This window comes from Crotalus tigris, unplaced genomic scaffold (assembly GCF_016545835.1).
Source record: "Crotalus tigris isolate CLP2741 ecotype Arizona unplaced genomic scaffold, ASM1654583v1 scf7180000019826.329540, whole genome shotgun sequence".
Classification (NCBI taxonomy): Eukaryota; Metazoa; Chordata; class Lepidosauria; order Squamata; family Viperidae; genus Crotalus; species Crotalus tigris.
In genome coordinates, this window is record NW_024097729.1 from 204,695 (window position 1) to 232,608 (window position 27,914).

At 39.2% G+C, this 27,914-nt stretch overlaps 1 protein-coding gene across 2 annotated transcripts; it reads right to left on the minus strand.

Moving 5' to 3' along the window:
* Positions 1-21: 21 nt before the first annotated feature.
* Positions 22-27,914, minus strand: LOC120317801 (cytochrome P450 2C5-like). 2 transcript variants are annotated; one of them, XM_039364678.1, is made up of 10 exons: positions 27,872-27,914; positions 21,006-21,237; positions 14,648-14,810; positions 12,872-13,021; positions 8,646-8,806; positions 7,740-7,916; positions 6,813-6,954; positions 2,292-2,479; positions 1,892-2,033; positions 22-1,764 (listed from the first exon to the last, which is right to left on the minus strand). In XM_039364678.1, the coding sequence occupies exons 2-10, from the start codon at positions 21,177-21,179 to the stop codon at positions 1,568-1,570; spliced, it is 1,494 nt and encodes a 497-aa protein (XP_039220612.1). In that variant the 5' UTR covers positions 21,180-21,237; positions 27,872-27,914; the 3' UTR covers positions 22-1,567. The 2 variants fall into 2 exon arrangements, with proteins under 2 accessions (XP_039220612.1, XP_039220611.1); XM_039364677.1 differs by lacking the exon at positions 27,872-27,914 and adding an exon at positions 22,562-22,713.

Sequence of the window (27,914 nt, forward strand, 5' to 3'; positions counted from 1 at the left end):
TGAAGCGACACGCAATACCACTTTCAATCAAGTTCTTCTTTATTCAATTCCAGTTCCACTCAACAAACAACAGGCTCACAGGCCTTTTATAGTTTCCCAAACAGCTTATCATAATTCTCCCTTTTTGTGCCTTGCACATGTGCGCAAGGCCGGCGCCAAAAAGTCTGGTCCCGGGCAGCTTTTAGAAGCCCTGGGACCATTTGCAACACTTCTGCCTCAGCAGACCCAGGACACAACAATCTGCATGTTCCGTTTCTGCCTCAGAGAATTTAGAGAGGATCACAACAAACTGGGGGGAGAGGTCATCACTTAACTAGCAAGCACCTACATCAGAACAGATGTGTGATGGTATGGTGGGTAAACTGAGGCTTTTGGGATGAGACATTGAGACCTCAAACATTTGATATATGGGCCTCAATCTCCTGCCATGCAAGTGGTCTCTGATTTGAGGACAACCTGGTTTGATTCAAACAATTTCATTTTTTACAATTCCAGCAGAAAATAATAAAAAAAGATCAAAGATCAATTTGATCCCAGAATCAAATTGAATTTAAAATATTTTTGAAGGGTATTTTTCCAAGGGTATTTTTCCAAAAGGGTATTGCCTACCACAAAATTCTATAATCACAAGAAGGATTGTTGAGTGCATTCTACATGATATAACTGTGTAAGAATCATGTAACTGGGTTACATGATTTTGTAGGCAAAACTTTCTTGGGTCAATTTATCTGCCATCAGGCAAAAACCTTTCGACAGGAGATTTTATCAGTAGTGGATGAAAAAGGAAAAAGAAAGCTTTGAAGAATTCAGTGAATGTGAAACAATATTTTCTGAGGAATGGCTTCCATTTTGAAATCCTAAGATGCATATTTTGCATTTTGTACATCTGGAACCATTGATTTTCTGAAGTTAGATGTTCTAATTATTTATTATCCACAATAATAAAGTAATTTATCAGATAAATAACTCATGCTAAGATTCATTTTATTCTTAATTCCTTACAAACTGACTGCCTTGATTCAGTCAAATGCCACATCTGTTAAGGGTTCTAAAATTTCAGTTACCTCAGACACTACTACAGAAGCTGAAGTAAATTAGTACACGTTTTAATTCTATATATTGCCAAGCAAATATTATAGTTTAATCATATAAATACTCAGTCTGTCAGTCTTTAAAACAATCATTAGATATCAACAGATTTAAACATGATTTGATCTTGCATTTAGCCAAACCACATCAATATAAATTCTTCCTTGTTACCTTTAAATATAGGTTAATCCACAACATTAATTTGTGATAATACTTCTAACTGAGATCCTTGTATGAAGTTAAAATCTTATATATTGAAAATTTGCTGAATATAGCTTAGAGAAAAAGCTAGTAAGTATTTCAGAAGTATTCTTAATTGCACCAAAATATGTAATCAGATAAGAGATAAGAGTAACTATATTTGCTATAAAAATATTGTATTTTTATTTCATATCTTTATTAAGATTGCCTTTAAATTAATAGCCATGCCACATGCTTCATTTGAGTATCTATTAGTAAAGGTGCTTTCTCCTAATTATTAACCACAAGTGTCCACTGTACGTTTAACAGCTCGTATAAGGGGGTATTGGTTTTTTCTGAAGTCATTATACAAAGACATTACATCCGAGTCTTTGGTGTCCCCAACCAGAGAGAAGGTGAAATTCTGGAGCAGAGTGCTGAAGAACAGGAAGAGCTCCATCCTAGCCAGGGCCTCCCCTGGACAGGCCCTCTTCCCTACAATAGCAATAAAGAAAACAAAACCTATTTAGGAAGTAATTACTGGGATTGTCTTTGATAAAAGAATAACATGAAACAGGTAATCATGTGAATTTGTGATACAATCTGTTCCAGAGGCTTGTACCTGCTGAGAATGGCATGAAAGCATCGTTTTTCCTGAACTGTCCCTGTTCATCCAAAAAATGATTGGGATTGAACTTCTCTGGAGTCTCCCAATGAAGAGGGTCAAAATGTACAGAAGCGAAGACTGGTACAATAGGCATATACTAGAGGGAGAGGAAGAAACAGATGCTATTAGATGATATTATTTCATATGGAGAAGAAAGTGCCTTTGCTTCCCACATGCCTAAACAGGAAATGAATAGCCATCTGCTGAACCTTGAAGAACAAGGAGAGAAGGAGTAGATATTTCTTTCAATACATATTTCTCTAAATTGCTCTTTTATTCAAACTGCCTCACGTGTCAAAGATCTAAGTTTCTTTTGTTCCCTAGAGAGCCTTCATAAATACTTGTATCATCTTACCTTGGGAATGGTGTAACCATGGAATTTTACATCACAAGTTGTTGCCCGAGGAAAGGTCTCAAGGGTCCCTTTCTGATATCGCTGAACCTCATGAACAACGGCATTTGTGAAAGGCATCTTCAACCGGTCTTCCATGCTTGGCGTGCGATTTGTACCCACCACCTCATCAATCTCCTGTTGCACCTTAGCTGTGAGAAAAAACATATTGAGATGAGATTGACAACCTTTTACTTTGCCACGCTGAGCACCTGTAGTCAGCTAACACTCAAATAGAAACATGTGTTCCAAAGCACATTCAGGAAAGACACTTCTAGTCAGGACAATGGCTCCTTCTCAAGGTCATTTCTCAGTAGAGACCATTTCAACTTTCCTAGTGCAAGATGGGATTCATATTATTTGTATCTCTGTGCCTTACTAGATATCTTGAGAGGCAGTAAGCACAAAGTATTTCTGTATGGGCTTTCTGAAGATTAGCGTCTCCACCCAAAAATGGGGTAAACAGTAGTCAGGAGAAAAGATATAGTTCTTAAATTAACTTCCTAAGCTGTTATTATATGTATACCTTATTTATTTATTTATTTATTTATTTATTTATTTATTTATTTATATGCCGCCCAATCCCAAAGGACTCAGGGCGGCGTACAAAATTAAAACAATCATCTAACAATAAAACAATAAAATAATACAATCATATCGCGAGTCCGATCATATCCCGCCCTCCCCCCCGGGGACATCAGCCCCAGGCCTGCCGGAACAGGAGAGTTTTAACGGCTTTCTTAAAGGCCGGCAGGATGGGAGTTGTTCGAACCTCGGGGAGAAGTTGATTCCACCAGGTTGGAGCCACCACAGAAAAGGCCCTTCCCTGAGGGCCCGCCAGATGACATTGTCTGGCCGACGGGACCTGAAGGAGGCCCAATCTATGGGACATCACCGGTCTCTGGGAACTGAGCGGCAGTATGCGGTCCTGTAAGTAACCTGGCCCTATGCCATGAAGGGCTTTAAAGGTGATAACCAACACCTTGAATTGTGTCCAGAGACCCACAGGAAGCCAGTGCAGCTCGCAGAGGATAGGTGACACGTGGGCGTACCTTGGCACGCCCACAATCGCTCTCGCGGCTGCATTCTGAAGCAACTTCAGCCTCTGAACGCCCTTCAAGGGTAGCCCCATGTAGAGCGCATTACAGTAATCCAGTCTTGAGGTGACAAGGGCATGAGTGACTGTGAGTAAAGCCTCTCGGTCCAAATAAGGCCGCAACTGGTGCACTAGGCGAACCTGGGCAAAGGTCCCCCTGGCCCCAGCTGATAGATGTTGTTCCAAATTTAGCTGTGAGTCCAGGAGGACACCCAAGTTGCGTGCCTGCACTGAGGGAGGTAAATTTGCCTCCCCCAGGACTAATGATGGACCATCCAGTTGACCTTTGGGAGGCAAGACCCAGAGCCACTCAGTCTTGTCAGGGTTGAGTCTAAGCCTGTTCACCCCCATCCAGACCCTCACATCTTCCAGGCACCGGCACATCACGTCAACTGCTTCACTAAAAGGTCACGGGTTGGAGATATATAATTGGGTATCATCCGCGTACTGATGATACCTCACCCCGTGTCGCCGAATGATCTCACCCAGCGGTTTCATGTGGATGTTAAAAAGGAGGGGGGACAGGACCGAGCCCTGAGGCACCCCATGATCGAGGCGCCTAGGGGTCGATCTCTGTCCGCCCGCCAACACCGACTGCGACCTGTCAGAGAGGTAGGAGGAGAACCACCGCAATACGGTGCCGCCCACCCCCACCTCTCCGAGACGACGCAGAAGGATACCATGGTCGATGGTATCGAAAGCCGCTGAGAGGTCAAGAAGCACCAGGATAGAGGAATGACCCCTATCCTGGGCTCGCCAAAGGTCATCGGTCAGTGCGACCAAAGCAGTCTCAGTGCTGTAGCCAGGCCTGAAACCAGATTGAAAAGGGTCCAGATAATTAGTTTCATCCAAGGATTGCAAGAGTTGGGATGCCACCACCTTCTCTACAACCTTCCCCACAAAGGGGAGGTTGGAGACAGGACGAAAGTTCTTCAAAACAGCTGGGTCCAGGGAAGGCTTCTTGAGGAGGGGCCTCACCACCGCTTCCTTTAAAGGTTGCGGGAAAGACCCCTCCATCAAGGAGGCATTGATTATCGCCTGGAGCCAGCCTCGTGTCACCTCCCTACTGGCAGAAACCAGCCAGGAGGGGCATGGGTCCAATAAACAGGTGGCGGCATTCATTGCCCTCACGGCCTTGTCCACTTCATCAGGGGTCACAGGCTCAAACTCACTCCAGATAACATGACTAAGACCAGCCCCCGGCAACTCGGCTGGCACTGCCCAGTCGGAGTCCAGGTCTCTCTGAATCTGAGCGATTTTGTCCGAAAGAAACTGAACAAACTCCTCAGCTCTCCCCTGCAAGGGTTCCTCCGCCTCCTCCACTTTAAGAAGGGAGAGGGTCACCCTAAACAAGGCGGCCGGGCGAGATTCTGCGGACGCAATAAGTGCAGAAAAGTGAACACGCTTTGCCGCCCTTATCGCCACTAAATAAGTCATAAGATAGGCTCTTAATAGTGATCGGTCAGATTCAGAGTTACTGGCCCTCCAACGTCGCTCTAGACGTCTCTTGTGGTGCTTCATCTCCCGGAGCTCCTCAGTAAACCAAGGCGCCCTCCGTGGACCACCACCACAGAGAGGTCGCAAAGGCGCAATTCGATCCAGGGCCCCGGACGCCGCCTCATTCCAGGCCGCAACCAGGGACCCGGACGAGTTGTGGACAAGGGAGTCAGGTATTTCCCCAAGCTCCTCCTGGAACCGATCTGGGTCCATTAGGCGCCTGGGGTGGGACCACCTAGTCGGCTCCCTCTCCCTGCGATGGGGGAGTGATGCTCTGAAGTCCAGCCTCAATAGGAAATGATCTGTCCATGAAAAGGGCGAGATCTCTATTCCCCTTAATTCCAGATCATGTCTCCATTGCCCCGAGAGAAACACAAGGTCGAGTGTGTGACCACCCCTATGAGTCGGATCCTGGATTACCTGGGTCAGGTCCATGGTTGCCATGGAAGCCATGAACTCCTGCGCCGTCTCTGAGCGATCGCCGAGTGATGGTAGGTTAAAGTCCCCCAGTACCATAAGTCTGGGTAACTCCACCGCCAACCCGGCTACTGACTCCAGCAACGCAGGCAGGGCTGTTGCAACGCAGCTGGGAGGTAGGTACGTCAGCAGCAAGCCCAACTGAACCCGTGAACCCAACTTCAATAGGAGGGACTCACACCCAGCAACCTCCGGGGCAGGAATCCCACGAAGACTCAAGGACTTCCGAGCAATGACTGCCACTCCCCCACCCCTGCCCTGATGTCGAGGCTGTCCGGGCACATCTCCGAGAGGGAAACACCCTCCTCAGGGCCCAGCCAGGTTTCGGTTATACATGCCAGGTCTGCCCCGCTGTCCAATATTAAATCACGGACAAGGGGGGCTTTGTGGACAACGGACCTGGCATTAAGCAACAGCAGCCTACAACTAGGGCCCTGTACTCCCCTGTCACCAGTACTACAGGATGAGCCTTTTGAGGGGCCGGAACAAGGAATCGCTCTAATATAGCAAGTCCTTGTTCCCCAAAGGTGGCCTGCCCCTCGGCTCCTGCCATATCTGCCCATCCCAGTCATAACCGGGATGCTCCAACCTTCTCCCCTCCCGGAGTACCCCCACCCTCACCAGCCTTCTCCCTTCCTTATGCTATGGGCATAAATAATTAATATTTATGCCCATAGCAACAAGCATTCATTCCTCCAAAAAGCATGAGGCCCATTTTCAAAAAGCTAGTGGTTTACTCTACAACTAATCAAGCAACTTTAGGAAGTATCATGGATTAAGATTAATTATATTCTGTAACAATCTTTATTACTTTTTATCTATGTCATAATTATACATTCCTCTGGGAAACAATTTTACCACTATCTGAAGCAGAATGGTTCAAAATGTTAGAGATGATACCTTGAATTAAAAGTAATGTTCATTTATATTATTGCAAAAATGATCCTTAAGAAAAGCTATGCTATACTAAGTTCATTCATTCACACTAGGATCCATAAAGCAAGTATTAAATTCATGTAATTGGTTGATTGGCCTATGGCTGTATGGGGAATGAAGATTGTTGTTACAGCATTCAATCACCTTTGTCTCTTCCTGGTCTAATCAATATAGTTCACTAGAATTGTCTTCATAAAATCTCAATATTCAACAGGAAATCCACTTGTTCCAAGGGCATGTTAGCTAGTCTGGGAAATCTAAAAAAATATTCTATAAGAAGACAGTGGGGAAACACTTCCCAAATGTTCCCCAGAAAAATGCAGTAATCCAGCTGCAATAAGTTTACTTTACTCAACACCATATTAATTTCTTTCTTCTTTGAAAGAAGTGTGTTTTTTTAAAAAACCATCTTTCTTAGCATTAATAATGGCAGTCCTAGGAGTATTGACACCTTTATATATTTGTGGGTATTTCTATACCTTGAATGTGTGGCAATTTAGCTATCGCTAGAAGGCTGCAGAGCAAAGCATGGCTTGTGGTTATTGTCCCAGCCATAAAAAGTCCAAACACAATAATCACAAGATCTTCAGGAGTATAGATACCCTCAGATGAATTCTGCTCCTTTAAAAAAAATGAAAAGAGAAACAGAACAATAAAAATTCTACTTGGAATTGAAATAAAGTAATTCATGAAACTCTTCATAGTGTCTTTTTCAATTAAAGGAAATGTAATTCAATCAAAGTGACTTTAGAAAATATAAAAAAGGTCTTCAATTCTAAGGTATTTCTGGGATCACCATTCATGCAGAGGAAGAAACAGCTTGCCCCTTTGATCTGCCCATCAAATGTTTACAACAAGATTGGCTGGCAATAAAGAATGGATACTCTTGATTTTGACTAATGTTGTTGGAGCTGGCCTAAGCAATTCCTAAGGTACATGGTTGGAAAAAAGAATTAAATCTATTCCATAGAAACGTACTTGTTAGATCTAACAAATTAATTCTAATAGAAATTTCTTCTACAAGATGATTCTAGAAAACTGTACTTAATTATCTTTATATCACCTATTGTAACTGTAGAAGATCTCTAAAAAAAAAACCTTCTAAAATTTAAATCGGCATGGGAAGAAAATTTCTATGCATACTATTTTTTTTGAAGAATTTTGCTGTCTTAAAGATAACAGAGTTCATTTTTATTGTTTGATCTAATTTGCAGAATTGTATGGGTACTTTTAAAACAATTATGTTGGAATAATAATGTATGCCAACAAAGGGCAATGAATGGGTTGTCCAAAAGTAAACAAAAAAGAAGGGGAGAATAAATATTTCCATACTTCTTCATATAGGATCAACTAGTTCCATCTTAAATGTATATTATGCAGACAATTATGCAGACGTGTATGCCTACCTTCTCCATTCTAAGAAGGAAGCAATCGATATAGTCACGTGGGTTCTGGGAATCCAATGTCTTTTTGTGCAATTCCACCTTCTCACGGATATATTCACAGACATGCTCAGCCTCAGCAAAAATGTCTTTGTGTGGCCCAGGAAAGTATTCCACTAGTTTTGGAAATGTATTGTATACCTGTCACAGAGTTCACATTAAATACTATATCTTATTAGACCATTATGGTGGAGGATTAATGTCCTAAATATTCAGAGACTAGCTTTTATTCTGATATTGCTAATTGTCAATCCTCAGATGGACCCAAACCCAAGAAGACAAGAATCACAAGGATTTCAGTATATTATCTTTAATTCTACTCTCAGGTAAACACAGTGTCTTGGAAACTGTTAATAGGAATTTATATCTATAATAAGTTAATTGAAGAGGAGTGTCTTTGAAAAGCTTTTCCCCAGATCTCTCCTTACCTAGGCCGACTTCCTTGTAAGAGCTACTTTGTCAAGGGATTCTCCCGCTGCTTTCCTAGCCTCCCCCATCAGTTGCACAAATGGATAATGGTGAAAATGGCCAAAGTCCTCCAAGAGGCAAAGACAGAAACTGGCTGTATGCATAAAGATAGGGGAACTGTCTAACAATTCTATGATAAGAAGAAATGCACCTGTCCAGAATCTGACATGGCCCAAAGGAGTTACAAGAGAAGGAAATAGTTCCCTAAGAAATAAGTCCAGCCAGAAGAGATTTTTTAAGAACCAATTTATGCTTAGATGGCTCAGTCATGCTGGATGTCTAGATTTGGCTTCTCCAGCTCAGTAGCTCATCACGTCTACATTTCTGATTTGCACCCACAAACGTACCCGCTAGTTAAAATGAGGGTTCATGACAAGAAGAGGATCAGATGGATTAACATACCAGTCCTAAGAAACTAACAGAGTATCTTAATTGAGATTCCATAACCTTCTGATTCTCTATGAAGCTTCGATCTTTGTAATCAAATCGATTGCCAAAGACAACTGCACAGATCACATTAGAAACAGCACTTGAAAAAATTCTTCTTGGGTCAAAAGGCTGCCCTGCAAAAAAAACCACAGACTCTTATGAGTGGGATCAGTGAATGTGGATCTTCTCTTCCACAAATCTCACCTCAAAACTGGAACAAAAAGTGATTCAGAGAAACTGGAATTATTATTCTTTCCCTCTTTCCTAAGTATGGAATATAAACACAATATTAAAATCCTATAACCACTTTAATCAAGATACAACATAGTATTTCATGTTCCATTTTGAAATTGACTAAAATATATATTCAAAGATTGACCTGGTTACCACTAGAGTTTCTTCACAAACGTATGGCTGCCTTTAGTCTAGAATTGTTTTCTCACCCCTTGCTTTTCTTTTTCTGCTCATGGCTGATTTTTCCACTTTGTCCCTTCCCTCCTTCACCTCTTTGTAGGTTCTGCTTTCTTAACTGAGTTCTCCTGTCTCACCCTCCCTTCCTCCTTCTAAACTTTTTTTCCCTGTTTTCTTTCTATATTTCTTTAAATAATATCACTTGCTAGTCATTCCATTATTTTTGCCTCCTCATTCCAGAGGTTTGTCCATTAAAGATTATATTCAAAGACACCACAACTCATTAAAGGAATACTATTTATGACCGCTTAATTCAGATCCACAGGGTCTTTCAGTTCTCCACCTCTCAGGAGACAAATGAGATGGTCTGGTACTCCCATCTCTTTAAGAACTTGCCACAATTTGTTGTGATCCACACAATCAAAGGCTTTAGCATAGTCAATGAAGCAGAAGTAGATGTTTTTCTGGAACTCCCTAGCTTTCTCCATAATCCAGCGTATGTTGGCAATTTGATCTCTAGTTCCTCTGCCTCTTCGAAATCCTGCCTGACTTCTGGTAGTTCTCGATCCATATACTGCTGGAGTCTAGCTTGTAGGATTTTAAGCATAACTTTACTAGCATGTGAAATGAGTGCAATGGTGCGATAGTTTGAACGTTCTTTGGCATTGCCTTTCTTTGGAATTGGAATGTAAACTGACCTTTTCCAATCCTGTGGCCACTGCTGAGTTTTCCAAATTTGCTGGCAAATTGAGTGTAGCATTTTTACTGCATTGTCTTTTAAGATTTTGAATAGCTCAGCTGGAATACTGTCACCTCCACTAGCTTTGTTGTTGCTCAGATTTTCTAAGGCCCATTTCACTTCACATTCTAGGATGTCTGGTTCGAGGTCAGTGACCATCTCATTGTGGTTATCTGGGATGTTAAGCTCATTCTTGTATAGTTCTTCTGTGTAGTTTTGCCATCTCTTCTTAATCTCTTCTGCCTCTGTTAGGTCTCTGCCATTTTGGTCCTTTATCATGCTCATCTTTGCATAAAACGTTCCCTTCATATCTCCAATGTTCTTGAAGAGATCTCTGGTCCTCCCTATTCTGTTGTTTTCTTCGATTTCTTGCACTGTTCATTTAAGAAGGCATTCTTATCTCTTCTAGCTGTTCTCTGGAATCTTTCTCTTTCTCCTTTGCCTTTATCTTTCCTTCTTTCCTCAGCTATTTGCAAAGCTTCCTCAGACAGCCATTTTGCTTTCTTGCATTTCTTTTTCTTTGGGATGGTTTTAGTTGCTACCTCTTGTACAATGTTGCGAACTTCCATCCATAGTTCTTCAGGCGCTCTGTCTATCAGATCTAATTCCTTAAATCTATTTGTCACCTCTACTGTATATTCATCAGGAATATGATTTAGTTCATACCTGAGTGGCCTAGTGCTTTTCCCTACTTTTTTCAATTTAAGCCTAAATTTTGCAACAACTCATGATCTGAGCCACAGTCAGCTCCTGGTCTTGTTTTTACTGACTGTATAGAGCTTCTCCATCTTTGGCTGCAGAGCACATAGTCAATCTGATTTCTATGTTGACCGTCTGGTGATGTCCATGTGTAGAGCCGTCTCTGGGTTGTTGGAAAAGAGTGTTTGTTATGACCATCGTATTCTCTTGACAAAATTCTATCAGCTTGTGCCCTGATTCATTTTGTACTCCAAGGCCAAACTTGCCTATTATTCCGGTTACCTTTTGGCTTCCTACCTTAGCATTCCAATCCCCCATGATGATAAGGACATCATTTTTGGGTGTTAATTTTATAAGGTGCTGTAGGGCTTCATAGAACCGGTCAATTTCATCCTCTTCAGCACCAGTGTTTGGAGCATAGATTTGGACTATTGTGATATTGAATGGTTTGTCTTGAATTCAAATTGAGATCATTCTGTCATTTTGGGGATTGTATCCCAGTATTGCTTTTCCTATTCTTTTATTGACTATGAAGGCTACTCCATTTCTTCTGAGTGATTCTTGCCCACAGTAGTATACCTGATGGTCATCTGAGTTAAATTCACCCATTCCTGTCCATTTTAGTTCACTGATTCCTAAGATGTCGATGTTCAGTCTTGTCATCTCTTTTTTGACTATGTCTAGCTTGCCTTGATTCATGGATCTTACATTCCAGGTTCCTATGGAGAAAAAATCTTTACAGCATCAGACTTTCCTTTCACCACCAGATATATCCACAGTTGAGCGTCCTTTCGGCTTTGGCCCAGTCGCTTCATTCTTTCTGGCACTACTAGTACTAGCCCTCTGCTCTTCCCCAGTAACATATTGGACACCTTCCGACCTGAGGGGCTCATCTTCCAGTGTCATATCTTTTTGCCTTTTAGTACTGTCCATGGGGTTTTCATGGCAAAGATACTGGAGTGGTTTGCCATTTCCTTCTCCAGTGGATCACATTTTGTCAGAACTCTCTGCTATGACCTGTCCATCTTGGGTGGCCCTGCACGGGATAGCTTATAGCTTCATTGAGTTACACAAGCCCCTTCGCCTCGATCGTCTGGAGACTTCTTTGGGGGAGGCGTGATGTCTCTTTTATACACTGAAGGGGTGGTTCTGTCGGTAGCTTGGACAGATCCCTTGGTTACATCAGGGCTGTGACTGCTTCACCTGGTCGTCGGATAGTGTGCTTCTCTGACGGGAAGGTACCAGGGGTCATTGTGGAGTTTAACTGATATTTTTCAGAAACATTTTTGCTTCTCTTTCCAGTTTTGACCAAGGACAAGGGGGGACATGATAGCAGTATTCCAATATCTCAGGGGCTGCCATAAAGAAGAGGGAATCAAGCTATTTTCCAAAGCACCTGAAGGCAGGACAAGAAGCAACGGGTGGAAACTAATCAAGGAGAGAAGCAACCTAGAACTACGGAGAAACTTCCTGACAGTGAGAACAATTAATCAATGGAACAACCTGCCTCCAGAAGCAGTAAATGCTCCAACACTGGAAGTTTTTAAGAAGAGACTGGATAGCCATTTGTCCAAAATGGTGTAGGATTTCCTGCCTGAGCAGGGAGTTGGACTAGATGACCTCCAAGGTCCCTTCCAGCTTTACTATTATTATTATTACACTCTTTACCTCCACCCTTCTCTCCTTCTAATGTATCCCCCTTTTTAAAAATAATAATAATCAATACACTTTTTTCTGCTTCTTTGTGTATCTCCTTCCAGCCACAAGGATGGCTTTCAAAACTGCTATAACTGCCTGAATAAATTCTATTTGTGGCCCTACAATTCAAATCCATGTTGCCTTACAGATCTCTGTCCCTCATGCAGCCTGTTCTTATGTATGTGTTTCTTGCCTCACTTAGTTTACCTATCTCTTTAATCCATAAAGTTTGTTGTTGGTTTCTGAATTTACTTAATGTGTGTTACTGCATCCAGCCTAACATTTCACTTCTTTTGGACAAAATTGTAACTTTATAAAGCCATAATTGCCCTATTAAACAATTTCCTAGTATTTCTGATCTCTCAGCCACTGCAGTTACAGTAAGATTTCAGTACTTCTTGACAATCTTGTAATTTCATCAAGCCAAAAGCTGACACTGGATAAAAAAGAGGGAGAAACAGCCGTGTTACTTTTCCCTTTGCTTCTGAACAATACTGTGAAAACAAAAGGGAGGGGAGCATTCACTGCCTATCTAAGTTTTTCTTTATTATGTGCATTTAAGTGCAGAGGATTTGATTTTAAGTTTACAATCTACTTTTCCTGTAACCTCACATAATACAAAAACCCTTTCCAGCTTTTTTTTTTTTTTTACCCTTTGTGGCAGCCATTTCCTCCACCAGACAAAGAGCTTCCTCCTGCACCCTCTCAGACATTCTTTTTTTCCCCATCCCAAAATCTCGCAAGGTGGACAGTGTGAACCGTCGCAGCTCCTTCCATTTCTTGTCATTAGTACTGGTCAAACCTGAAACCAAAGACACAGGAAACAGATCACAATGTGATATCAGTTCTCAAAAATTATATATTACAATTTTCCCACTACACTTTTAAAGTAAACAAGCCTTTGTGCTTGAATTACTAGTTAGATGAACTGCAGAGTTTTCATCTGTCTGTTCTTGAGTGCTGTCATATTACGAGAAGAATGAATGAGATTGTGGAAATCATGTCACAAGTTACTATAAGTGTTAAATGGAGAGGGACAGATCCTAGACCAATCATGGACAGAATTCAGTACGCAGAAGAAAATTGCAATTGCTTCAGTTCTGGTTAGTTTATGCAGTAGAGGTTTTGTTCACAAAAAGAAGTCACTTCCAATTGCTCTCTTACTTGGTTGCTTGATTAGGTACCATCAAGTCACTGTCAATTACAAGCAACCACATAGATTTTGTCCGTTACAATAGATCTCCAGCCTAGTTCTTGAGGACTTTGATATATTTGTCATCATTTTAAAAACCAGTGTTTTTCTACAAAAAAAAAGAAGGTGCCAGAACTCACACACGACATATAACTCGCCTTGCCTACCCTACAAGGTTCCATCCAAAAAAAGTGCCGGAACTCCGTTCTGGGCATTCTATGAGAAAAAAAGCCCTGATTGTAACTAATTCCATCATGTCTCCTTCCTACCATCTTTCCCACCCTTACAACTTTCTCTAGAGAGCTAGAGAGAGCTTTGCACAAACTTTCTGAAATATGATCATTTGAATCTGGTCATTTGTACTTTGAGTGAAAATTCTGGACTGATTTGTTCAATGATAAGTTTTATTGGGTATCCACAATATTCTCAAGAGTCTTCCCTGGAATGTTCTCAGGAATCTTCTCCAACATCAAAGCTCAAAGGCATCAACAATTTTCTACCCAGCTTCTTCAAAATCCAAGTTATTTTGAAGGTATATGAAATTGATATTCAGCATTAATCCAGATAACATAAGCCAAAAAATGTCTTCATTGGTAAACCATTTTGTTTTTCCCAAAGGGCCAATTTAGAGGTCAAATTATTTTTGTTGTTGTTGTTATTTAAGATTTAATCTTCAATTCGATTCACAGTCTGGGACTGGTAAAAACTTAACAGTTCAAGTACTAACCAAGGACCTAAGAGTTATTAAGGTGTCTGAGTATATAAACAGTTCCAAGTAAGGTGGATTTTGCAAAGTCAGAATATTCAGGTCTGATAAGTTCAAAATTTCCATGAATCTAGGCAACCCTTTGGGTATTGCTCCAAGGGCTCCTATTACTATTGGTACAACCATTGATTTCTTAACAGTTCAAGTCCTAACCAAGGACCTAAGAATTATTAAAATAGCATCTGAGTATACAGGCAGTTCCGAGAAGGGTGGGTTTTTTTAATTGTTTTTGTTGTTGTTGTTTATGCATGTAAGTGACAACCTGAGCAGACTTGAGAAGTGGAAAGGGAATGATAAAGAACATTTTCTTCCTTTTTCTAGCATGACCAAATCAACATCTTTACAAAACCTCATTTTAAGTGAAACTTTCACAATTATCAATATTATTAATGGCATTTAGATAATTTGAAAATATGTACAGAAAATTAAAGAAAAAATGATAACTAATAAGGAAATGAAAGAGAATCAACCTTTATTACGGAACAATCGCTTATGTGCAGGCATTTCTGTTCGCCCACCAAATTCTTCTGAATGATCTATCAAAGCATCTTTTACCACTTCATAACTACAAAGAGCAACCATTGGCTTTGATCCATTCCAGACAGTAAATATAGGTCCATATTTCACAGAAAGCTAAGGGTAGAATTAGATGAAAATTCAGTTAATTAGGTGACAATGCATTTTTGATGAAATTATATACTACTACTACTGCTAATAATAATAATAATAATAATAATAATAATAATAATAATAATAAAGTTGGAAGGGACCTTGGAGGTCATCTAGTCCAATCCCCTGCTCAGGCAGGAAACCCTATACCATTTCAGATAAATGGCTGTCCAGTCTCTTCTTAAAAACTTCCAGTGTTGGAGCATTCACAATTTCTGGAGGCAGGTTGTTCCACTGATTAATTGTTCTAACTGTAAGGAAATTTCTCCTTAGTTCTAGGTAGCTTCTCTCTTTGATTAGTTTCTATCCGTTGCTTCTTGTCCTGCCTTCAGGTGCTTTGGAGGATAGCTTGACTCCCTCTTCTTTGTGGCAGCCCCTGAGATATTGGAACACTGCTATCATGTCCCCCTTGTCCTTCTCTTCATTAAACTAGACATACCCAATTCCAGCAGCTGTTTCTTATATGCTTTAGCCTCCAGTCCCCTAAGCATCTTTGTTGTTCTTCTCTGTACTATTTATAGAGTTTCAACATCTTTTTTACATTGTGGTGACCAAAACTGGATGCAGTATTCCAAGTGTGGCCTTACCAAGGCATTGTAAAATGGTATTAATACTTCACATGATCTTGATTCTATATCTCTGTCAATGCAGCTTAGCACTGTGTTGGCTTTTTTGGCAGCTGCAGCACACTGCTGGCTCATATTTAAGTGATTGTGCACTAGGACTCCAAGATCCCTCTCACAGTTACTACTATTGAGCAAGGTATCCCCTATACTATACCTGCACATTTGGTTTTTCTTGCCTAAATGTAGAACCTTACTTTTTTCACCATTAAATTTCATTTTGTTAGATAGCGTCCAATGTTCAAGTCTGTCAAGATCCTTCTGTATCTTAAGCCTGTCTTCTGGAGTGTTGGCTATTCCTGCCAGCTTGGTGTCATATGCAAATTTGATGAGGTCCTCATCTATCCCCTCATCCAAATCATTGATGAAGATGTTGAAGAGCACTGGGCCCAGAACAGAGCCCTGGAGCACCCCACTACACACTTCCCTCCTTGTAGATGCAGTTCCATTGAGGACCAATACACACTTCACTCCAAGTATTTTTGAAATACTTCTTAAATTTGTCAGAGACACTTCAGCATATTTAAGCAAAGCTTCAGTAACTTTTAATGCCTACAAAATACATCAATATGATTATACATGATACATGACATATATCTCCTAGTTGATGAGTGACAGACAATGCTATGTTGGCCTTTGTGGGTATATATGGATTAGAGAATTTAGCTTGCAGAGAATAGCTTGAGCCACTCCAGATAAAACTGTGCTTTGGTTGTACTTCTGACATACCAGCACAAAAGGACCAAAATGCAGCAATCCTATTTTTACCATTAACAAAAAATGTTATCTATTGCAAAGATAAAACAAAGCCTGATAACTAATCTATTCTTTCTTTAGCTTACTAGAAAAATGTATTTGAAATACACCATTAACCAACTTTATGTAGGCAAGTGAAGGTCAATATTTATTGGTCCAGATGTTAACCAGCATGAGATATGGAACATTTAACATGGAATATAAGAATATATATACACTTTAGTGAATAATAATAACAGAGAAAGAAAAGAATACTTTTATTATTATGGAACATTCAAAAAAATGCAATTCAGGGAAAACTGTATTGATGAAAGCTTCTTAAAGTAGATCAGGTAATTATTTGTTGTGTCAAGGACAGACCTTGGAACTTCCAGTGAAGATGACCAATTGACAACACACTAGAGAGAGATCACTGGGGCTCCCTGAAGGATTTTTCTCTAAACTGTTGCCTTTTCAACTTACGAACAGAAGGAACTGGCATTCCTTTAGTTTATATGACTCTCCTGGGTTAGGGAGAGTACTAAAATCATTCCACAAGAACCTCCATACAGCAATGGTCTGCAAGTAGCTTCAGGAGCTGTGCTTCAGAGCAAGGGTCCCCAACCCCCTGTCCATGGATCAATACCGATCCATGGCATGCCAGCAACCAGTCTGCACAACAAGCAAAGCCCCATGTGTGGGATACAGGCAGCACACAAAACCGCACACTCTCCAGTCCGTGGAAAAATCTTTCTCGACGGAACCAATCCCTGGTGCCCAAAAGATTGGGGACCTCTGCTTCAGAGCACTGATGAGCCAGCAGCTGGGGCGGGGCTGCAATCACTTTGTTTGAAAAGCAACCATTTTGGAATTTTTTTTTCAAATGGACAGTAAGTTGTGCCTTTCATTTCTTAAACACTTTTAAGGACTAATAATCTTTATTGAGCTAAAATAAGACTCTCTTTAACTGTAGCTTTTTATTCCTTTTTGAAGATCTGTGCCATCTGGGGGATTTCTTTATTGTTAAACAAGAAGACTGCTGAAAGCAAGCTAAAATAAGGAAATGTGGAATATCTTTTTTTTTTAACTTTGTTGGAGAAATATAAGAGTAGAAAGTTATGGTTCTAGTTTTCCATTTTTAAGTAATTTGTAGCTTGTCTGCTTTGCTGTGGGTGGTTAAAACTCTCTGATTTTTATGAAACTTGATTGGCCAGTAATCCTTAAGTGACCTACAAAAAAATTTACTCTTTGACTAAAAAGGGAGTTAAGAAGATGGAGGAGCAAATTATTAGAGAAGTATTTGAAAAATTCTTAAATAAAACCTATCAGTTCATAGACCAGTGTTTCTCAACCTTGACAATTTTAAGGCATGTGGACTTCAACTCCCAGAATTCCACAGCCAGCAATGCTGGCTGTGGAATTCTGGGAGTTGAAGTCCACATACCTTAAAATTGTCAAGGTTGAGAAACACTGTCATAGACCAACTATATTCCAAGGATGTTAAAAAAAACTAGTCAAACTACTTCACAGATGCACTTATGTGTATAATGTTACCAAACCATGGAGGCAATTTCACAAGTAGTTGACAATGTAAAGGAGTCAATTGCGATTTTGACACCAATCTTATTTATGATGATTTAAATGTAAACCTTCCAACACAATTAAAAGAAGAGTCTCAACAAAATCTGCAACTTTCAAGAGGACAAGTTTGGGACTTTTTTCTTCATGGATATTAACAAGGTTGAGAAATCCTTGAGAAAGAGACAAATTTACAATTACTTGATTGACATTCCAGAGAAGAAAAAGATTTTACTCTATGAAGATAAGCTGGAAGGAGTGATTTAAACTTAATTAGTCAATTGGAATCAGGATGGATTTTTATTGGTTTGATATTTGTAACTGAAAGAAAGTTTTAATGTAAAATGAGTCTGAAAATGCATTTTTTTTCTTTATATATAATGCTTAAATTATTCCTAAAGATTGTAAAAGATTACTGAAAGTGTATTTGAAAGTATCTATGTTAAGAGACAGTTAAATAAAAAGATGTATTAGTTTAAAGAAAAGTTTAGAGTCTTAAAATGGACGTATACAAGAAGAAAAAAAATATTCTATGAGGATAATTTGGAGGGAGTGATTTAAATTTAATGAGTTAATTCAAGTTAGTTGGATTTTTATTTGTTTGATCTATGTAATTGAAAGAAAGCTCTAATGCAGTTTGTGTTGATAAAATGAGTTTGAAAATGTTTTTTTGTTTTATATATAATTTTTGGAATAATTTTTAAAGCTTGTAAAATATTACTGAAAGCAAAATTTAAAGTATGTATGTTAAGAAGAAATTTTTGAAAAGATGTATTAGAACATACTGATTTTAGAAATGTTTTTAAAGAAAAATTTAATGTTTTAAAATGGGAAAAGGTGATTTTTCCCTTTAAGGTTAAATAATCTGAAAGAATATAGTGAATTTTATTAATATAAATGGTGATAGTTTATAAAGATTATTAAGTACAAACAGAAATATTACTTCCACAGCAGGAAAGAAAAAGCAGAGATGGTTAAATTGATTGCTTTATTCAAAGAAGAGAATATATTTAATTATGTTTTTTATTTGGAAATAACTTCTGCATTTTGTGCTAGAGATAAAAAAATAAAATTTTGATTTTGGTTTTGCTGATTACATAGATTTGTTGTTATAAAAATGTCTAGTTAAAAACTTGAGGCCATAATGTTATCTTCTACTGTGCTAAAAAGAGTCAACCCCCTTCCCCCCCCCCTTTTATCTCACATTTACTCTTTCCTTCCCTTTTTCCTCCCTCTAGTTTCCATTATTTTTATTTTCTTTTGTATTTTATATTTTGATAAACTAATAAAATTTGAAGTAGAAAAGGAATAGACAGAGGTTGAACTGACTTTTCAAAATGTAAAAATTATCCTTCTGTAATGCTAAAAAAAGTCTGCCATTGATGTATTTGATTCATGACTAAATAAATAAATCCATAAGGACAGGCCTTGACAAAATGGGCACAGAAGAAAAGGAAAGAAGTGAAAAAACTAAGAGTGAATGTAAAAATATTGCAAAAATACAAACTGGTGTATTTCATGAAAAATAATAACATATACAGTAGATCAACTTCCCAACAGACTGAATGGAAAGTTGATATAAGTAAAGAATATATAGGAGTGCTTCAAACAGTGTGCAAGGAATTATATTACAGAGGGCCAGTGAAGTAGAATTATAATAATGGGCTATTTGATTTTTGTACAAAAAAAGGTTATAGGTGAAAAAACAACGCATGGAAGAGGATAACTGATCTATTTGGAGGATGGAAACAGGAGCAAACTGCTAGCATTCATAAAGATAAACCATCTTTGGTAACCTAAATAGGCTTCAAGGAACTGGATTTCCACTATACCACAGATCGGCAACCTGCGGCTCCGGAGCCGCATGCGGCTCTTTGAGCCTTCCCCTGTGGCTCCCAGCCTCCTCTGCCTTTGCAGAGAGAGACAGAGACAGAGAGAGGCAATTGCGCTTCCCTGCTTCCCTCTCTCTCTCTCTCTCTCTCTCTCTCTCTCTCTGTGTATAAAAGAGAGTGCACTCACAGTGTTCTCCGAGGAGCTGAAAAGCTTACTGGGCGGAGCTCCTCCCTTTGCTGCATCTCTGCAGGAAGCAGGAAGGGCAGGAGAGAGCTAGCTAGCCCAGCTAGGCTGACTCAGGAATTCTGGGAGTTGAAGTCCATGAGTCATAAAAGAGATGAGGTTGCTTACCCCTGAGCTTGTTGGACAACAGCTTGAAGCTTGCCAGGTGAGCAGCAGATAGGAGGGGGGGAGAAAGAGAGAGAGAGAAAGAGAGAGGGAGGGAGAGAGAGAGGGGGGGAAGAGGAGTGGCAGACCAAGGACAGATAGAGAGGGAGGGAGGGAGAGAGACAGAGAGAGAGAGACCCTTTTGACATCTAAAATGAAGATAACACTGCATATATCCTTTTTTTAACCTCTGTGTGTATGTAATTTTATTCTCTTAAAGCATTCTCTTGGTGATCATTGTTTTAATAGTATGGATATTCCCAAGAGTCATATTTTTACTTTTATTTTTAATGTGTGTGTCTGTGTGTGTGTGTGTGTGTGTATACACACACATATACATACACACACACACACGCACACACACGCTCGCGTGCGCACACACACCTATAATAAAGGTAAAAAAGGATATATGCAGTATTATCTTCATTTTAGATATCAAAAGGGTTTTGCAGCTCCCGGTGTTTTATTTTTGGTGGGAAACGGGTCCAAGTGGCTCTTTGAGTGTTTTGGGTTGCCTACCCCTGCACTATACTATAGGAAAGAGTTTGTGTTTCTATATATCTTTGTTGGCATCTAGTGATTGCCTGGATTTTTGCAGCCCAGATGAAATATCCCTAGCCTTTCATTTATTAGGTTGTATCTGCATTTAAGCAACCTGGAATCAAACAGGTTAGCTAGAAGAAGAGGAGGATTAAGTGAATTTGATGCTAATTTGAATTTGATGCTAACTCAAATGATACAAAATTTTAGATTTATGTTTCTAAAGTTTTTCTTGTTACTACATATTTGAAATGTAGTACAACTTTGAAACTTCCATTGCAGGTTTATTAGATTGTTACAAGGTGACTTTATACTATAATTCCTGTTGAAGATACACATGAGCTCAAAATAACATTGGTTGTTTATAGAATAAATCAAACTAATAAAATTAGAGAAAGGCACAGTAATATTTCAAAGTAATCACCAGAAACTTTGAAGAAGTAAAATACTTAACTAACCTTACCTTTTCATAATATTTATACAGAGGTAGTACATCTCGCTGAAAGATGTTCCCCAGAATAGGCCATGGAGTAGGTCCAGGGGGCAGCTGCCCTTTTTTCTTATACATTTGGAAAGATGAAAAAAGGGTGAAAAGTATACAGAGAAGAAGTAGAATTTCTGTCCATGTCAAATCCATCCTCTTCTCAGCTGTTGTCTTCTTCAAAAATCCCAGAAACTGTTTAAATGAGACAAGACTGAAAGAAAAAGGCTAACTGGAGCCTCAATCACATCTAAATGACATATTTTCTCTAACCTTTTTTTTTTTAATCAATGTGTTCTTTTACTGCTATCAGTACAAGGTAATTATTTACTAACATCCCTACCTTTGAAGTCTGGGTTCAAATAAGTTCCTGTTTTTGTACATTTAGTGGAACAATATGGAGTAATACAGTATAAATATCTTCTAGTCCAGTGTTTCTCAACCTTGTCAAATATAGGATGTATGGACTTCAACTCCTAGAAATCCCTACCCAGCTATGCTAACTGGGCATATCCAGGATTTGAAGTCCACACATCTTAAAGTTGTCGAAGTTAAGAAACACTGCTCTAGTCCAACTCCCTACACAAGCTGGAGACCCTGTTCCATTCCAGACACTTCTTCAAAGCCCCCAGTGATGGAGCACCCACAACATCTGAAGGCAATTGTTCTCACTGTTAGGAAATTTCTCCTTAGTTCTAGGTTGCTTCTCTCCTGGACTCTGGGTGGTTAACAATCATATGCATAAACATACTAAAATATAAATAAGTTAATGCCAACCACTAAAATCCATTTACAGATGGGAGGGCAGGGGCAGGATTGGGAGGGAGATGGGATCTATTGTTACTCGATTAACCAGCTCCACTGTGATGCTCTCCCATGCTAACTGGTAGAGCCAGGTCTTTAGGCCCTTACAAAAGGTCAGGAGGGTTGGGGCCGACCTCACTTGGGGGAAAAAATATTCCAGAGGACAGGTGCAACAGCAGAGAAGGCTTTTCCTGGACACTGCCAGCCAGAATAGTTGGGCCTGTAGCATGCCTCCTCTGCTAGCACAGGTGGGATGGCCAATTCAGTGGGATGAGAAGTCCTTCAAGTAGCCTGGACTCATGCCTTGAACTGCTTTAAAGGTGATTACCAACACCTTGAATTGCACCTAGAAGCAGACTGGCAGCCAATGCAGCTCGCAGAGTAGTGATGTTATATGGGCCATTCTTTGGGCCCCAAGAACGGCCTGAACCGCTGTAGTCTGCACCAGCTGTAGCTTCCAAATGCCTTTCAAAGGTAGCTCTGTGTAGAGCACATTACAATAGTCCAATTGTGAGATGACAGTGCAGGGAATCCTGATCCAGGAAAAGCCACAAATGGTGCACAACCCAAAATTGTGCAAAGGTTCTTCTAGCCACAACTGCCACCTGCTCTTTGAGCAGGAGTTCTGAATCCAGGAGAATCCCTCAAGTTGCAAACTGGGATAGTGCCACCCCACCCAAATTCAAATATGACAGATCTCAGGGCCCCATGTACCCAAAACCGTTCGGTCTTACCAGGATTCAGTCAAAGCCTGTTGTTCCCCATTCAGGCCCCACAGCCTCCAGGCACCACAAGAGGGAAGCCATAGTATGACTTGGTTCACCAGGAGTGGAAATATAGAATTGAGTATTTTCAGAATACTGCAGATCATCTGGTGACAGATGATCGCGCCCAGTCATTTGCTATGGATGATGAAAAAGAGTGGAGATAGTACCAAGCCCTGTGGCGTGCCACAAGATTGTGGCCAAGAGCTGGACCTCTCATTCCCTATCAACACCAATTGGAACCAGCTTTGAGAAAGGAATAGAACTAGCACTAAACTGTGTCGCCCAGCCACAGCCCCCATAGCTGACCCAAAAGGATACCATGGTCAATGGTATTGAAAACCATTGAGAGGTCAAGGAGAGCAAAAATGGTTGCACTACCCCGATCTCAATCTCACCAATGATCATCAACAAGTGCGACCAATGCTGTTTCCATTCCATAACCGGGCCTGAATCCTGACTGAAAGGGGTCCAAGTAATTCACTTCATCACAGATCCTCTGAAGTGCCAGACCACCACATTTTCCACAACCTTCCCCAAAAAGGAAATTGGATGAAAATTGTCCATGCAGGTGGATCCAGTGATGGTTTTTTAAGGTGGGGGGCAAATCAGGGCCTCCTTAAAAGACTCCAGAAATGTCCCCCTTCTAGTGGCATATTGATCACTGCTTAGACCCACCTGCTAGTCACTGTCCTAGAGGCTTTCACTATCTGGAAGAGACAAGGATCTTACTGACAGGTAGCGGTGTTGACAGTATTGAGGACCCTGTCCACTTCATCCCCTGAAAGATTTAACCAGATATAATCAGGAAGAGGCATCCTTCATATAACCCAAATAACTTTTGAATTCTTGTAGGACTTAAGGCTTTTCTTTCACCAGCTTGCTATAACTTTGAATTCAGTACTATGAGCATTACTCCTTTAAACAAACTCCTTTAAACCGTGACTTTCAAGAGGGTTACACAGACTAGATCTCTCGTCCAGAACTACTTGACTCCTGATTCATCACACCGTTATAATTTAAACAGTTAATAATTTCATTGAATAAATTACTAGGAAGCCTCTGAGGTAAACTAAACCCAATTTTCAATTCTTCAGAAGTTTTAAAAATATTCCAAATCAATATCAAACTGTTTGTGAGGTTCTCTCTGTCCATCAGATAATGGAAAGGAATACTTTTATCAGTTCATTTATACTGAAAAACTGACTGGATGGAATTTCAAAACCACCTCAAGGTTGGTTAGGTTTTAATATTTACAGAACAGCAGAACCAAACACGAACAGAGACTATTTGAAAGAGACTCTGTTCCTTCATTTCTTTTATAATGATTAGAACAGCACATTTAATAGTTTTTGACAACTTCAGACAATCCAAAATACTTGAAGAATATTCTGAGAGGTTTCAGACTGCCTCTTACTATAAAATTTCCTGGTATTTACTTATTACTGAAATTAGATAGCAGAGAAACTCAGCAGAAAAGTTTTCAAGATTTCAAACAGCACCTGCTTTTGCCACTGTCTGGATGTAGGTTTCCACAGTTGCAAAGTCTGGGTCAACGTTTTCACATTTTTACAACTAGATAGATTTTCGAAATTGTCCATTTAGATTTGGCAAGCAGTAGTTTTGTGAAAGATAAAAATTAGGTGATAGCTACAGTGGATATAAAAAGTCTTCACACCCCTATTAAAATGCCAGGTTTTTGAGATGTAAAAAAATCAGAACATATCAGAATTTTGCCATCTTTGATATAACATATAAAAACTCCCTTTTATGACCATATAATCCCTTAATTCGGGGTAGAGTTGGAGCAACTGGATGGAGCTGAGTGTTTACTGGCCAGCTGCCCTTCCTGACGCCACACTGAGTTTTTGCAGCAGATATTTGTATATACCTTATTTATATACTTTCAATATAACATATATCATATATTCCAGCGTATAAGGCGACCCGGCGTATAAGATGACCCCCATCTTCGGTGCCGAGTTGCATGCCTAGAAAGTCGTCTTATACGCCATAAACTACCATTATTTCTGGCGTATAAGACGACTCAGCGTATAAGACGACCCCCGACTTCGGCACCGATTTCAACGCTTTCAAAAGTCATCTTATACGCTGGAAAGTACGGTATATAAGCTGTACAATTAAAAAACAAACTGAAATCTTTTAGGTTACAAAATAAAAATAAAAAGTAGAATAATGTGGTATACACACCCTCTTATAAGTAGGAAAGTAGCTATATTCAGAATTAAGCAATCACATTCAAACTGATGGAAAGTACTAATCAGTACACACCTTTCAATATCCCCTCTGCATGAGTAACCACAGCAACAAAAATAATCATTCTTTAGTACAGTGTCAATCTTTCATTGGGATTTACATCTAAATTAATCATTTGATTTATCTAGAAAAAGCCAAATATCTTGCCTTTTCATCTTTTATTATTTCCATTTCTCTGGATTGTATCCTGCAGTATAGAAAAACTCTGTGTAAAATGTGTGCATGAATGCGAATCTCTAATCAGTCAGTATTGGTTATTCTCAATTTCACCATTTTCTTATTTTAGTTTAATCCATCCTATTATACACATACACATACACACACACACACACACACACACACACACACACACATACACACACACACACACACACACACACACACATACACACACACACACACACACACACACACACACAGAGAGGACTTTTTTTCTCATAGAATGCCCAGAATGAGTTCCGACACCTTTTTTGGATAAAACCTTGTAGGGTAGGCAAGGTGGGTTGTATGATGTGTGTGAGTTCCGGCACCTTTTTTTTTTTTTTTAGAAAAAAAGCATATATATATATATATATATATATATATATATATATATATATATATATATATATATATATAAGGTATATTCATATAGGAAATATATGGCAGTGGATGCCTATTTTCATGAAACATAAAAAAGTAGGATGGGTCAAACTAAGATAAGAAAATCCCAGTCATTTTTTGGATGAAAAGGACCAGTTTAGGAAAAGAGATGCTTTTGTGCCGTTTGCAACAGGTATATGCCTCTGGAACAGATTGTACTGCAAATTAATATGATTACCTGATACATGTTAGTCTTTTATTAGACACAATTCCAGCAAATGCTTCCTAGATAAGTTTATTTTCTTGTTTGCTAGTATAGGAAGTGATCCTTGTTGAGCCATTATTTCCATCTTGGCTAAATTTAATTTATGCTTTATTATCTCCATTTGTTTCTTAAGTATTTTCTTTTGTGGATCTATTTGTAATTTTGATTCTAACTTTCTGAGCTCTTCCTTCAACTTTAACTGTAGTTGTTTCTTTTCTTTATTCTTTTTAGCGATATAAGTTATAGCCAACCCTCTGAAATATGCTTTAGCCATGTCCCACACATTTTGAAGCGATGTTTCTTCTTTCTTATTTATTTTGAAAAAAAATTCCATTTCCTTTGTCGCTAGTTGTAAGAATTCTTTTTCTTTCAATATAGATTTATTCAAGGACCATCATGATTTTTCCTTAGTTCCTTTCCAAATCATTTTTAGTGGGTTATGGTCTGCTTAAACATTAGTTTCCATCTCAACTTCTTGTATCGTTTTCAATTCCAAAGATGTCCATATCATATTGATTCTAGACCATGATTTATGTCTATTTGAATAAAATGTGTATTGCAATTTCTTTGGGTTTTTCTCTCACCATATATCTTGAATGCAGAGTTCTTCTATAATTTTTAAGAACATTTTAAGTAATATATTTCCTCCTTTTCTCCCTTGTTTGGCGCTTTTATAGTCCAAAGTTCCATCGACTATTGCATTAAAATCTCCCATTATACAAAGATTTTGATAGTTTAAATCTAATATTTTTATATAGTTTTTGATAGAATTGCTCTTCCTGTTCTTCAGTGCTCTGTTCCAGAATTTCACCTTGTGTCTGGTTGGGGACCCCAAAGACATGGATATAATGTCTTTGTTTATGGACTTCAGAAAAAGGAATCAATACTCCCTTATATGAGCCATTAACTGTTCAATGGACACTTGTGTTCAATAATTTAAAAAAAGCATTTGCATCAATAGATGCTCAAATAAAGCATGTGGGATAGCTATTACATTTAAAGGCAATCTTAACCTTGATGTGGAATACAAATACAATAATTTTTATAGCAAAGGAAGCTATTCTTACTGTGGTTCTGACTACATGTAATTAAGAATACTTCTGAAATATCTCATAGCTGTTTCTCTTACAAAATCATAATTCAGTAACAGGATTAGACTCCAGATAATGAGTGCACAGGCTCATGCTACTTAAGAGACTGCATACAATTCATATGTAAGACTTCTTTGGTAGCCATGAACTTTTGTGATTGGGGACCTTTCCTTAGAATTTAAGGTCTTAGATAAGAATCACATGTGTACGTTTGGAAAAATATATCTAAAACAATTGCTGTCTCTAATCTTCCAGACTATCAGCTACTTACCTGATTATTCCTTGCCTCTGTTCTTGACCACCAGCAAATGAAAATGTGTCTTGCCTATTTATATTTGTCTACTGTTGACAATGAGATTTAGGACAGTGAGACTGATGGTTTTAAGATGTTATATCCCTATAAGATATAGATTTGTTGTAAGCTGATAGCTTATAGGGAGGGCACAAAGTAGATGCTATGATTGCTCTGCAGCAAAATTCTACTCTAAAACCCCTTTAAAATGTTGTTTCCTTGAGTAGTTTCCATTGCAACAGAATTAAGGAATTGGCTCAAAGGTTAGCGATATAGATATCTTCCAAAATACAAACTACTATACAATAAAGTATCAACCCTATGGCATTAACAATATCTGTAAATGAGTATTGGGTTGCTTGTTCAGGGAACAAGGTCCTTTCTTGCCTAATGTGCATTGCTAAGCAAGATTGCACATAACAGGGCCAGGGGTCAAGACTAACATGGCTTGATGACAAGTTTTTTTCATTTCTGCAGTTCTCAGCTTATGCAATGTAGCCACATGCCCTCACTTTGCTATATCTTCTGCAATGGAATGTTACATTTTCTATGTCATTTCTACTAGTGCAACTAACCGAGTTGGCATTTCAGTTCATTAATTAGCAGTCTGAATATATATAAAGTGCTGATCCATAATGTCTTTTGGGGTCAAAACTTTTTTTTTTTCATTTTTTGGGGGAAGGAATCAGCCATTCAATGGTGTGCAGATGGATGCAAAGCTGACCCTCCGGAGGGTGGGTGTGGGTGTGGGTGTAAAAAGAGAGTGGACTCACGGTGTTCTCCAAGAGCTGAAAAGCTTACTGTGCGGAACTCCTC